This window comes from Mustela putorius, unplaced genomic scaffold (assembly GCF_011764305.1).
Source record: "Mustela putorius furo isolate JIRA1106 unplaced genomic scaffold, ASM1176430v1.1 tig00003845_pilon_pilon_pilon, whole genome shotgun sequence".
Lineage (NCBI taxonomy): Eukaryota > Metazoa > Chordata > Mammalia > Carnivora > Mustelidae > Mustela > Mustela putorius.
Genome location: NW_025421998.1, coordinates 69,503,422 through 69,517,966, shown reverse-complemented (window position 1 = coordinate 69,517,966; position 14,545 = coordinate 69,503,422). Strand labels below are relative to the sequence as shown.

Here is a 14,545-nt window from a genome sequence, read left to right as displayed (position 1 = left end):
AGTGATTATGTGCTTTTCTTTACTGAGTAGATGGGTAGAATTCTCTTCACCAGCTCTTCCCTGATGAGTACACACACACACACATGCACATGCACATGCACACACACCCAGTATTCTTGGCGGAAGATCTTGAATTAACTTTTGTGTCCTAATATTTATGTTAATGGTTATGTTTACACTTGACTAAGAGTGATAGACTTGAGCTGTGACAATTGTCAAGGTGTCAAAACTCTGACAGACTCGGATGCTGAGGTCTTGACTTTCCCAGGCTGGAGGAGAGGTGAGGTAAACCGTTGCTGGTGGCGCTCATGGGGCCACAATGAGTGACCCAGGAGAAGGCAGCCAAGTCTTCTAGTCCCAGTGCTCCCTAAGGACATGACACAGCCATCATGTCTTCAGTCACAGAAGTGGTCAGGCCATGACTACCAGTGGAGCTACATGACTGTAGCAAGCAGAAATGCTAGGAACATGCCAGAAGGGCTCATGAACTAGGCCATTATTTGATGGGTGGGGGAATAAGAGCTCTATCTATAGGAGCAGAATTTCTGTGAACAGATGGAGCATAGCATACTAGGGCCAGCTCCAGCTCCTGAAGAGAAGGCTTGGAAATAGCTGGACAGTATGTCTGTTGTGTCACAGTAAGTGGTGGTTAGACAGATGGAACACAAGTCAGGTGAGGGCCGGCAGACCAGACCGTGTTCCTGACGCCATAGACCAGATCCAGGCAGAAAATGGAGGCAGTGTAGGGTGCTGTGAGTCATGCTATGACTTGGGGTGGTCCAAGGCCTGACACCAAGAGCAAGATGGGAGGGGATAGTGTTCGAGGGTTCCAAAATGTTACTTTGCCTAAGCACTTTTTCTGAAGAAGGCATTTGAAGTGTTCACTTGGCAATGATTCTCTAAACCATATACGTGTCGTTCATGCACTCTGCTGTCTCCATGAAATATCTCCCAATAATAAAAGAAAGCATTTGGAGTTGTAACACTAGAAGAGAATTATAGAGGCTGTTTATCGTGTTTATAGGTACTCTTGTTACAGGGCAGGTGTGCTAGTAAGAACATCTTGTAGTCATCTGATTCTTTTCTCTAAATGTGTTAGGTCTTTCCTAAAGATTTATTATTTAAAATTTAAAAAATACTTTATGAATCACACACAGTATTCTAGAATGCCAAGGGGATTTTGTGCTTAAATTCTTACCTGTTACCAAGATGCTAGCCTTGAGGATATTTAAAGAAATAAAGTTCGTGTGAATTTTAAAACTTACATTCAAAATAACCTGTTATAGTAGTTCTATATCTGTTAAAATATTTTTCAGAACTGTAGTTTAAAGTCACTTTTTAAAGACTTTATTTTTATTTATTTATTTGAGAGAGAGAGAGAGAGTATGAGAGAGAGCATGAGAGAGGAAATGTCAGAGGGAGAGGCAGGCTCCATGCTGAGCAGGGATCCCAATGCAGAACCCGATCCTGGGACTCCAGGATCATGACCTGAGCCAAAGGCAGTCATTCAACCAACTGAGCCACCCAGGTGCCCCTAAAATCATGTTTATCATTACCAAGAAGTATAGAGTTACTTTACAATAAAAACACAATTCTCTCATTATCTGGGTGTTGTTAACTCTTAATTCTCTAGTATATATCCTTCTAGATATTTTTCTGCATGGATTTTTTTACTCAAATGATATTATAGAGCAGTTTTAGGTTTATAATAAAATTGAGAAGAAGATATAGATTTTTCATTTGCCTTCCTATTCACATGAATAGCCTCTTCCATTATCAACCTCACTCACCAGCATGGTACCTTTTTTTTTTTTTTTTTTTTAAAAACCTACATTGACGTATCATAATCACCCAAAGTTCATAGTTTACCTTAAGATTCGCTCTTGATGTAGTACATTCTGTGGGTCAGACAAATGAGTAATGACATATCTCCATTATAATATGACAGTGCCCTAAAAATCCTCTGTGCTCTGCCTATTCATCCCTGCCCCATGGCCTCTAGCAACCACTCATCATTTTACTGTCCCATAGTTTTGCCTTTCCCAGAATGTCCTATAGCTGGAATCATACAGTCTGGAGCTTTCTCAGATTGACTTCTTGTACTTCTTTCACTTTCACTTCTTTCACTCTGTGTGTCTTTTCGTGACTCCAGAGCTCATTTCTGTTTAGCACTGAATAGTGTCCATTTTCGGATGAACCACAGTTTATCCATTTACCTGCTAAAGGACATCTTCGTTACTTCGTAATATTCACATTTTGTACACTACTTTTTCAGTTAATGATTTTCTAATCATTAATGTTTTTAATCTCATCTAGAACTTAAGTCAGTATATAATTTCAAAAACAAAACAAAAACCTCTTTTCAGATTTGATCCAAATCTGGGACCAAATGTCATATTTAGCTTCGGTGCTAGTTTGTCTAGACCAATCTTTTTTTCTTAAGACATTGGACGTGAAGAGACAAAGCCAAGCATCCTGCAAAAAGTGCTGCCTTTAGGATTTTTCTGGATGCTTCCCTGTGGTATTGTTCAGCATGTCATTCTGTTCATTGTGTTGACTGTGAAGTGGAAGTGAAAGCTGCTGTTGTGCTAGATTCAGTTCAGCATCTGTAGTAAGAATACATTATGGATGCTGTTACGTGTTTTTGCCCTGTCCTGCATCGGTATTATGACAACCTGATCCCCCCCCCAACCATGTGCATGTGGTTATATTTGCCCCCTTGCTTCTGGGACGTCATAATCTATGTGTCAGTGCATTGGTGTCATAAGAATGTCCAATTCTTATCTTTTTTTTTTTCAAATAATCTTTACACATAATGTGGGGCTTGAACTCCTGACCCTGAGATCAAGAGTTGGATTCTCTACTAAGTCAACTAGGCATCCCAAATGTCCAATTTTTTTATCCAACGATTTTCCTGCCGATTTTAGCATTCCCAAGTGACAACCTTTAACTAAAGAGTTACATTAGGGATATGAAACTATATATTCTAAATCTGTAATTCCTTTTACATTTGTTAGCTGGTGTCTTCTGTGAAGTAGGGATTTCTTTCTCATGGTAGGACTCTTAGAGAACCCTGAAAAACAGTTTCCTTTAATTGCCAGTTTTCGAAATAAGGAGGCGTTCAGTAGCAACCTCAGATGAGATGTTGGAAGAATTTAAACATTTTTTTAAAAATGCTGTGGTCACTGCAAATATGATTTCTTGTGTACTTCCTCTGTATTAGGCACTGTGCAAAAGGCTTTATGGAACCTAACTCTTACGACAATATACCGAGATTTTAGAGATAGAAATAGTGATCTTGCATGGCCAGATAATGTGATAGAGCTTCTCCTGGGAGAAGTAGCAAAACTGGGAGAGGGACCCAAGTTGGTCCCAGCCCAAAATCCATGCTTAATTCCTTCTCTCTCTGTCTTTGTTGTATTTTACTTAAAAGCCAAATTCTATTTGTAATCCTGTGTGGAATGTTTCCCAGTTCATAAACAGTAGAAATGGAAATGATGCTTAGTAATTTTCATGAGGTCTCTTATCCCTCCCTTTTATATTTTGTTTTTAATATTTTTAACAGTGTGAAGAAAACACAAATCTTCAGGATACTACCCGCTACCTCAAACTTCCCTTTTCCAAGGGCATCCTTCTTGGAAATAATCATCAAGCCATTAAGGCCACAAAGGAGTCTTTTTGGATAACATCTTTTCTCTGTTCCACAAAACTCACACAAAATGGTAACGTATAATGCTGTTTTTTTTTTTTTTTTTTTTTTTTTTTTTTTTTTTATAAACATATATTTTTATCCCCAGGGGTACAGGTCTGTGAATCACCAGGTTTACACACTTCACAGCACTCACCAAATCACATACCCTCCCCAATGTCCATAATCCCACCCCCTTCTCCCAAACCCCCTCCCGCCCGGCAACCCTCAGTTTGTTTTGTGAGATTAAGAGTCACTTATGGTTTGTCTCCCTCCCAATCCCATCTTGTTTCATTTATTCTTCTACCCACTTAAGCCTCCATGTTGCATCACCACTTCCTCATATCAGGGAGATCATATGATAGTTGTCTTTCTCTGCTTGACTTATTTCGCTAAGCATGATACGCTCTAGTTCCATCCATGTTGTTGCAAATGGCAAGATTTCATTTCTTTTGATGGCTGCATAGTATTCCATTGTGTATATATACCACATCTTCTTGATCCATTCATCTGTTGATGGACATCTAGGTTCTTTCCATAGTTTGGCTATTGTGGACATTGCTGCTATAAACATTCGGGTGCATGTGTCCCTTTGGATCACTACATTTGTATCTTTAGGGTAAATACCCAATAGTGCAATTGCTGGGTCATAGGGCAGTTCTATTTTCAACATTTTGAGGAACCTCCATGCTGTTTTCCAGAGTGGCTGCACCAGCTTGCATTCCCACCAACAGTGTAGGAGGGTTCCCCTTTCTCCGCATCCTCGCCAGCATCTGTCATTTCCTGACTTGTTGATTTTAGCCATTCTGACTGGTGTGAGGTGATATCTCATTGTGGTTTTGATTTGTATTTCCCTGATGCCGAGTGATATGGAGCACTTTTTCATGTGTCTGTTCGCCATCTGGATGTCTTCTTTGCAGAAATGTCTGTTCATGTCTTCTGCCCATTTCTTGATTGGATTATTTGTTCTTTGGGTATTGAGTTTGCTAAGTTCTTTATAGATTCTGGACACTAGTCCTTTATCTGATATGTCGTTTGCAAATATCTTCTCCCATTCTGTCAGTTGTCTTTTGATTTTGTTAACTGTTTCCTTTGCTGTGCAAAAGCTTTTGATCTTGATGAAATCCCAGTAGTTCATTTTTTCCCTTGCTTCCCTTGCCTTTTGCGTTGTTCCTAGGAAGATGTTGCTGCGGCAGAGGTCGAAGAGGTTGCTGCCCGTGTTCTCCTCAAGGATTTTGATGGATTCCTTTCGTACATTGAGGTCCTTCATCCATTTTGAGTCTATTTTTGTGTGTGGTGTAAGGAAATGGTCCAATTTCATTTTTCTGCATGTGGCTGTCCAATTTTCCCAGCACCATTTATTGAAAAGGCTGTCTTTTTTCCATTGGACATTCTTTCCTGCTTTGTCGAAGATTAGTTGACCATAGATTTGAGGGTCTATTTCTGGGCTCTCTATTCTGTTCCATTGATCTATGTGTCTGTTTTTGTGCCAGTACCATGCTGTCTTGATGATGACAGCTTTGTAATAGAGCTTGAAGTCCGGAATTGTGATGCCACCAACGTTGGCTTTCTTTTTCAATATCCCTTTGGCTATTCGAGGTCTTTTCTGGTTCCATATAAATTTTAGAATTATTTGTTCCATTTCTTTGAAAAAGATGGATGGTACTTTGATAGGAATTGCATTAAATGTGTAGATTGCTTTAGGTAGCATAGACATTTTCACAATATTTATTCTTCCAATCCAGGAGCATGGAACATTTTTCCATTTCTTTGTGTCTTCCTCAATTTCTTTCATGAGTACTTTATAGTTTTCTGAGTATAGATTCTGTGTCTCTTTGGTTAGGTTTATTCCTAGGTATCTTATGGTTTTGGATGCAATTGTAAATGGGATTGACTCCTTAATATCTCTTTCTTCTGTCTTGCTGTTGGTGTAGAGAAATGCAAACTGATTTCTGTGCATTGATTTTATATCCTGACACTTTACTGAATTCCTGTATAAGTTCTAGCAGTTTTGGAGTGGAGTCTTTTGGGTTTTCCACATATAGTATCATATCATCTGCGAAGAGTGATAATTTGACTTCTTCTTTGCCGATTTGGATGCCTTTAATTTCCTTTTGTTGTCTGATTGCTGAGGCTAGGACCTCTAGTACTATGTTGAATAGCAGTGGTGATAATGGACATCCCTGCCGTGTTCCTGACCTTAGCGGAAAAGCTTTCAGTTTTTCTCCATTGAGAATGATATTTGCGGTGGGTTTTTCATAGATGGCTTTGATGATATTGAGGTATGTGCCCTCTATCCCTACACTTTGAAGAGTTTTGATCAGGAAGGGATGTTGTACTTTGTCAAATGCTTTTTCAGCATCTATTGAGAGTATCATATGGTTCTTGTTCTTTCTTTTATTGATGTGTTGTATCACATTGACTGATTTGCGGATGTTGAACCAACCTTGCAGCCCTGGAATAAATCCCACCTGGTCGTGGTGAATAATCTTTTTAATGTACTGTTGAATCCTATTGGCTAGTATTTTGTTGAGTATTTTCGCATCTGTGTTCATCAAGGATATCGGTCTATAGCTCTCTTTTTTGGTGGGATCCTTGTCTGGTTTTGGGATCAAGGTGATGCTGGCCTCATAAAATGAGTTTGGAAGTTTTCCTTCCATTTCTATTTTTTGGAACAGTTTCAGGAGAATAGGAATTAGTTCTTCTTTAAATGTTTGGTAGAATTCCCCCGGGAAGCCGTCTGGCCCTGGGCTTTTGTTTGTTTGGAGATTTTTAATGACTGTTTCTATCTCCTTACTGGTTATGGGTCTGTTCAGGCTTTCTATTTCTTCCTGGTTCAGTTGTGGTAGTTTATATGTTTCTAGGAATGCATCCATTTCTTCCAGATTGTCAAATTTATTGCCGTAGAGTTGCTCATAGTATGTTCTTATAATAGTTTGTATTTCTTTGGTGTTAGTTGTGATCTCTCCTCTTTCATTCATGATTTTATTTATTTGGGTCCTTTCTCTTCTCTTTTTGATAAGTCGGGCCAGGGGTTTATCAATCTTATTAATTCTTTCAAAGAACCAGCTCCTAGTTTCGTTGATTTGTTCTATTGTTTTTTTGGTTTCTATTTCATTGATTTCTGCTCTGATCTTTATGATTTCTCTTCTCCTGCTGGGCTTAGGGTTTCTTTCTTGTTCTTTCTCCAGCTCCTTTAGGTGTAGGGTTAGGTTGTGTACCTGAGACCTTTCTTGTTTCTTGAGAAAGGCTTGTACCGCTATATATTTTCCTCTCAGGACTGCCTTTGTTGTGTCCCACAGATTTTGAACCGTTGTATTTTCATTATCATTTGTTTCCATGATTTTTTTCAATTCTTCTTTAATTTCCCGGTTGACCCATTCATTCTTTAGAAGGATACTGTTTAGTCTCCATGTATTTGGGTTCTTTCCAAACTTCCTTTTGTGGTTGAGTTCTAGCTTTAGAGCATTGTGGTCTGAAAATATGCAGGGAATGATCCCAATCTTTTGATACCGGTTTGAGTCCTGATTTAGGACCCGAGGATGTGATCTATTCTGGAGAATGTTCCATGTGCACTAGAGAAGAATGTGTATTCTGTTGCTTTGGGATGAAATATTCTGAATATATCTGTGATGTCCATCTGGTCCAGTGTGTCGTTTAAGGCCTTTATTTCCTTGCTGATCTTTTGCTTGGATGACCTGTCCATTTCAGTGAGGGGAGTGTTAAAGTCCCCTACTATCATTGTATTATTGTTGATGTGTTTCTTTGATTTTGTTATTAATTGGTTTATATAGTTGGCTGCTCCCACATTGGGGGCATAGATATTTAAAATTGTTAAATCTTCTTGTTGGACAGACCCTTTGAGTATGATATAGTGTCCTTCCTCATCTCTTATTATAGTCTTTGGCTTAAAATCTAATTGATCTGATATAAGGATTGCCACTCCTGCTTTCTTCTGATGTCCATTAGCATGGTAAATTCTTTTCCACCCCCTCACTTTAAATCTGGAGGTGTCTTCGGGCTTAAAATGTGTTTCTTGGAGGCAACATATAGATGGGTTTTGTTTTTTTATCCATTCTGATACCCTGTGTCTTTTGACAGGGGCATTTAGCCCATTCACATTCAGGGTAACTATTGAGAGATATGAATTTAGTGCCATTGTATTGCCTGTAAGGTGACTGTTACTGTATATGGTCTCTGTTCCTTTCTGATCTACCACTTGTAGGCTCTCTCTTTGCTTAGAGGACCCCTTTCAATATTTCCTGTAGAGCTGGTTTGGTATTTGCAAAATTCTTTCAGTTGTTGTTTGTCCTGGAAGCTTTTAATCTCTCCTTCTATTTTCAATGATAGCCTAGCTGGATATAGTATTCTTGGCTGCATGTTTTTTCTCGTTTAGTGCTCTGAAAATATCATGCCAGCTCTTTCTGGCCTGCCAGGTCTCTGTGGATAAGTCAGCTGCCAATCTAATATTTTTACCATTGTATGTTACAGACTTCTTTTCCCGGGCTGCTTTCAGGATTTCTCTCTTTGTCACTGAGACTTGTAAATTTTACTATTAGGTGACGGGGTGTGGTCCTATTCTTATTGATTTTGAGGGGCATTCTCTGAACCTCCTGAATTTTGATGCTCGTTCCCTTTGCCATATTGGGGAAATTCTCCCCAATAATTCTCTCCAGTATACCTTCTGCTCCCCTCTCACTTTCTTCTTCTTCTGGAATCCCAATTATTCTAATGTTGTTTCGTCTTATGGTGTCACTTATCTCTCGAATTCTCCCCTCGTGGTCCAGTAGCTGTTTGTCCCTCTTTTGCTCAGCTTCTTTATTCTCTGTCATTTGGTCTTCTATATCACTAATTCTTTCTTCTGCCTCATTTATCCTAGCAGTTAGAGCCTCCATTTTTGATTGCACCTCATTAATAGCTTTTTTGATTTCACCTTGGTTAGATTTTAGTTCTTTTATTTCTCCAGAAAGGGCTTTTATATCTCTCGAGAGGGTTTCTCTAATATCTTCCATGCCTTTTTCGAGCCCGGCTAGAACCTTGAGAATTGTCATTCTGAACTCTAGATCTGACATATTACCGATGTCTGTATTGATTAGGTCCCTAGCCTTCGGTACTGCCTCTTGTTCTTTTTTTTGTGTTGAATTTTTACGTCTTGTCATTTTGTCCAGATAAGAGTAAATGAAGGGGCAAGTAAAATACTAAAAGGGTGGCAACAACCCCAGGAAAATATGCTTTAACCAAATTAGAGGAGATCCAAAATCGTGAGTGGGGAGAAAGGGGATAAAAAGAGGTTCAAAAAGGAAGAAAGAAAAAAAAAAAACAAAAAGAAAAGAAAAAGAAAAAAAAAAGAAAAGAAAAGAAAAGAATTTTTTAAAAAAGAAAACACCTAAGAAAAATGTAAAAAAGAAAAAATATATATATTAGATAAACTAGTATAAAATCGTTAAAAAAGAAAAAGGTAACAGTTAAAAAAAAAATTTTACCCGAAGGCGAGAAAAAAAAAATGAAAAAGAAAAAATTAAATTAACTGCAAGACTAAAAAAAATCACAGGAAAAAAGCCATGAGTTCCGTGCTTGGCTTTCTCCTCCTCTGGAATTCTGCTGCTCTCCTTGGTATTGAAACCGCACTCCTTGGTAGGTGAACTTGGTCTTGGCTGGATTTCTTGTTGATCTTCTGGGGGAGGGGCCTGTTTTAGTGATTCTCAAGTGTCTTTGCCCCAGGCGGAATTACACCGCCCTTACCCGGGGCCGGGGTGAGTAATCCACTCGGGTTTGCTTTCAGGAGCTTTTGTTCCCTGAGCGCTTTCCGTAGAGTTCCAGAGGACGGGAATACAAATGGCGGCCTCCTGGTCTCCGGCCCGGAGGAGCCGAGAGCCCAGGGCCCCACTCCTCAGTGCGCCCTCAGAGAACAGCGCCCAGTTACTCCCGTCTGCCTGACCTCCGGCCGCGCTCCGAGCTCACCGAGCCTGCGACCGGTTCAAGGTAACACGGAGCTGCGAGCTTACTGTCGGCTCTGTCTCTGCAGCCGGCTTTCCCGTTCCAATACCCGCAAGCTCTGCGACACTCAGACACCCCCGATCCTTCTGTGACCCTGCGGGACCTGAGGCCACGCTGACCCCGCGTGGGCTTCGCCCCGGTTTAGCCTCTGGAGCGATGTCCCTCAGCGGAACAGACTTTTAAAAGTCCTGATTTTGTGCGCGGTTGCTCAGCCGCTTGCCGGGAGCCGGCCCCTCCCCCCCGGGGTCTATCTTCCCGACGCTTTGGATTCACTTCCCTGCCGGTCCTACCTTTCAGAAAGTGGTTGTTTTTCTGTTTCCAGAATTGCTGTTCTTCTTCTCTTCGATCTGCCGATGGATTTTCAGGTGTTTGCAATCTTTAGATAAGGTATCTAGCTGATCTCCGGCTAGCTGAAGCAGTCTCAGCTTGCTACTTCTCCGCCATCTTGACTCCAAGTCCCGTATAATGCTGTTTTATTTGAAAGCCCTTGTACTTAATCACTCCTGTGAATTTTGGTAGACACGTTTAATAAACACCAGTGTTATATTTAAGAACTTTGCACTAGAAAAATTGTTGATCCTTCTGTGTGTGATCTCCAGTAAAATGGAAACCTTTGCGACCCAATGGTCTGTTAATGCATCTAATTTAAAGATTTCAAAATCATCCCAGTATTGAAACCCAAGTGCACAATGCTTCAAAACCCAGCCGCTTTTTAAAAAGAGGAAGAGGGAGAGACAAAGAATACGACCATTTAATCTCTCTTGTTTTATAGCTCCATAAACAGTGCTAATTGTAGGCTTTGGAATAAGGCTGTTTTTCGTTTAATTAGCTGGATATTGCTTTTCTATTCTACCATACTTTTTATGTCAGTGATTGTTTACCAAGTTATGATTAATAAAATAGGCTCTTCTCCTTGGAAAACCGTCATGAAAACATCATCTGTAATGAAGGAAGGAAATGAAATATTTTTTAATTCTTCATGGTTGCCATATAAGGCTTCTGGCTAGTGTTCTGAATGCCATATTAATAAGTCAGATTCATTATGTTGAGAATCACTTCATAATAAGGTATTGAATCTCATAAAGTGTTCCTGTGCCTAAACATCGGTACGTGCGATTAGTTCTTTCTGCTGTCACAGAACAGCATTTGTAGAAGGAAACATATTTCTTCTCTTAGTACATGGCATCAGAAAAGAAGTAAAATGTCACATTATACTATTAACCTCTTTTAAGCTACCTTTCAGTTTCTCTTGCAGTGCTGCTATATATATGTAGAACTTTGGCAATGACCCTTTCACATTTTGTTGTTGGTTTGTTTCTCCCCTTCCAAAATTATTTTTGGAGAAATAGTTTTCAAAATCAACTGCATATTTTTATTACATTTGGTTGAAGGTAGCCATCACCAAGTTAAGAAACATCAAGAGTTTATCCGTATTCAGTGATGAATGATTTTACTTAAATAAAAACTTCACTGACAGAACCGGATATAGTTTATAAAGCCTTTACCACACCTCAGGTGTTATTTTTTATGAAGCCAATCATCCCTACAGAGATTATGAAGATAAGAAAATCAACCTGCTGTTGACTCCTTCAGACAGTAATTGTACTTATTCTGTGTGGATTGGTTGTATGTCTGTTACAGAGCCTAGGTTCACATTTAACCAGTTGCCTCTGGTAGAATAATTTCAGGTTGTATTAGTTACCTCCTGCTGTAGGAATAATTACTGTAAACTTACTGGCTTAAAACAACAAACATGTATCATTGAGCAGTTTGGGAGTTTTCACTGAACTAAAATCAGGATGTCAGTGAACCTGCATTTGTCCTGAAAGCTCTAGGGAAGAACCCGTGGCTTTACCTTTTTTAGCTTCCAACGGGGCCACCTGCGTTCCTTGGCTCACGGCCTCTCCTACGTCTTCAGAGCCAGCAGTGTAGCACCTTGACATGGCTATGACCATCTTCTGGTCTTAAGGATCTTTGTGATTACTTTGGGCCCACTAGCTATTCCATGATAGTTGCCCATGTTTTAAGACCTTTAACTTATCACATCTGTGAAATCTCTTTTGTTGTAAAAGGTAAACATATTCACAGGTACCAGAGATTAGGACATCGACATCTATGGGGCCGCTGTTCTGCCGACCACACAGATAATCCTAGCAATAGCTTATCTCCCATCAAAGTATTTGGCCGACTTAACCTTTTCTTGTTCTCAGGTTTAGGTTGGTAGACAGAATTGTGTACATAAAACAGAACCAAATCCTAAAACTTAGAAGTTGCTGCTTTGTAAAAGTGGAGAACATTTTCAGGTAGATATGGGTAAATAAGCATACTTAGAAGTCATTATATTAAACATCTCACTATATGAAGGACAATGCTTGTCTCCTTTTTGGACACTGATAAGTGCTTAATTATCATTTGGGTTTGTTTAACCTTGTCAGTGTAACACAGCTGGGAATGAACCAGGCGATAAATACTGTGTTTCAAAGAGATGAGACGGAGGAAAGAAGTCAGTTGATCTTTCTGGAATTTATATGCTAGACACACGTTTCTGTGTAGAAGTAATCCAGTTGCAAATTGGAATTAAATTGCTTTGTATTCGTTTTACTCAAATTGGAAAATAGACAAATCCCATTTCCATTACAATTGGGCATTTAGCAAGTGATCCGGTCTCTAGAAATAGTTTCTAACAGCAGATTTGCATTTCACGATCCCTAAAGTGAATCTCTGCACCCATTCTGCACTCCAGTATTGTTCAGGGCTAGTGTTCCAAGGCCGGAGTACCCTGCTGGACATCAGGGACAGCCAGATCAAGGAGATACTTTAAGCTTCTTGAAAGTAGGGATCAGAGAATAAATGGTTTTGCTTATTTGTTTTCTTCCTTGGGCTGTTAAACACAACTTTTAAAAAGGTTTAAAAACAGTGCTTAAATTTAGCTTGACAGTTAATTGTACAGTTGCTGACTTGCCCACATCCCCTTCTCCCCCAAATAATGGGTGGTTCATTCAGTCTCTTCTTGAGAGTGTGATTTAAAAGTAAAAAAAAAAAAAAAAAGTAGGGATTATGTCATCCACCTATTTTCTAGCTCTTGGTAGGTCAAACCTACAGTATACTCTTAAATGCTTTTTGAATGGAATGCTTAAAATTTGCATTTTCAGCAATAGGTCATAGCTCCTAATTTGCAACTTACCTATCTTCAGACAGCAAAATAGAGACCTAGGCGATGACAGTTCTGACTTAATTCTGAGCACTTTGTACACATGATTAATTACACCCAGAGGAACATACGGCTTTACTCTTCCTTTCCTCCATTATGAGCACTCAAAATATTCATCAGACTTTTCGCAGGAAAGGTCCACAGCCCCACCTCAATCTGATTGTCTGGACCACTGTCCTCTCTTCTCCAGCTCTCCTGAGGACAGTGCTGTTCCTGGTTTCCCACCGCTGCCTCTGGGCTGCCACCTCCTTCGTCTGCACACACTCCTCACACTGGGCTAGTAGGCCCTGGACACCTTGCCCTGAGGGGCAGGAAAGAGAGGAGGGAGACTGAATGAGAGCTGGAGTGGAGGTGGAGTGGGAAGTGAGGAGTAAGTGGCAAGGGTCATGCGCTGGGGAACTGTGAGAGAAGATGCCTGGGCAGGAAGGCATCCTGCGGTAGGATGCAGGAAGTAAGAAGTATGTGGGAGGGAGGCCGCAATCAGACGGGAGAAGAATGTGGTGCTCCCTCTGACGTGGCAGGTCTCCCTCTGTGGAAATACCTACTCTTCTACATGTAACCAGTCATTTTTAAAAAGGTTCCAATCCTACCTCCACGATGTCTGAGTTAGTCATGAATACTAAACACTTGCAGGTTTTTCTGCTATGGAAAATACCATAAATTTCTCTTTACAAGTCATTATTTTTCAAATTCCCTCATTTTTTCTAATTCTAAACCATCCTCTTATCCCTGTTTGATGTAGATAAATATTTCCTTTTAAGACTAAATTTCTCACTATTAAGTCCTTTGTGAAGTTTTTCTCTTGAATCTGCCTGAGGTGAAGGTTGCCTCTCTCTCCTCTGAAGATTCTTACACTTTTTCTCATCTCTCTTCACCACAGCATCTTTCTTTTTCATCACAACTACTTCTTCCTCGATTTCGTATTTTTGATTTCTTCAGATTTTCGTTACCATGTTGGTCTTTCTGTCTTTAAGCAAGTCCCATTGGGGTTTCTCCTGAAATGCTTTTAAGTGGAGTTCACACCATTAAGCCTGGGAGGGCCTTCTTGGCTTCTTTCTTGGTTGTTCTAGTCTTCCAGCCCCACTGAGCCCGGGAAGCCAGCTCCGCCAGGTTCCCTTGCTCTGTGAGCTCCTGCACATACACAAGCCTTGTCGGTTCTTACCTGCTGTCATTGGCTCCAGACGCCACTGTCTCCCTGCTCCCTCTGGATACTAGTGAAGCTGGCCACTATGTTCAGGAGCCTTCCTAACTTTTGCCCAGAAAAGCCGAGGGAAGGATTTTTTCCCTCACCAGAAGAGGTTCTCTGAGGACCCGCGTAGACGCGGGCCCACGTCTTGTCAGTTTCGGAAGGGAAGGAAAAGGAAGACATGGGCCCTGCACCTGCCCAGAATCTGGGCTGGAAGATGACCATGATGTCCAGAAACTGGCCCTCTCAAGTCCTCGGGCTTCCTAGATGACCCAGCAGTTGACCAAACTTGTCATCCTTGTGCAGGGGACCTTCTTGTCCTGCCAAGTTCGGGTCACATTGTCAAGAAGACCTCCATTGCCAGGTAGAATTGGTTGCTGGGCAGAGTGCTAGTGCTGGGGGCACAAGTATGGATAAAGCAGGTTTCTGACCCTCAAGAAGCTCCCACTTTGGCAGAAAAGGA

General features: G+C 40.5%; 1 protein-coding gene across 3 annotated transcripts in view; it reads left to right on the top strand.

Moving 5' to 3' along the window:
- Positions 1–14,545, top strand: part of DOCK4 (dedicator of cytokinesis 4) — a 437,391-nt gene that overhangs the window by 284,767 nt on the left and 138,079 nt on the right. For all 3 annotated transcript variants that reach the window (XM_004741945.3, XM_004741944.3, XM_004741943.3), the window contains exon 17: positions 3,566–3,722. In XM_004741945.3, the coding sequence (XP_004742002.2) occupies positions 3,566–3,722 (157 nt within the window). The remainder of the gene's footprint in view (positions 1–3,565; positions 3,723–14,545) is intronic.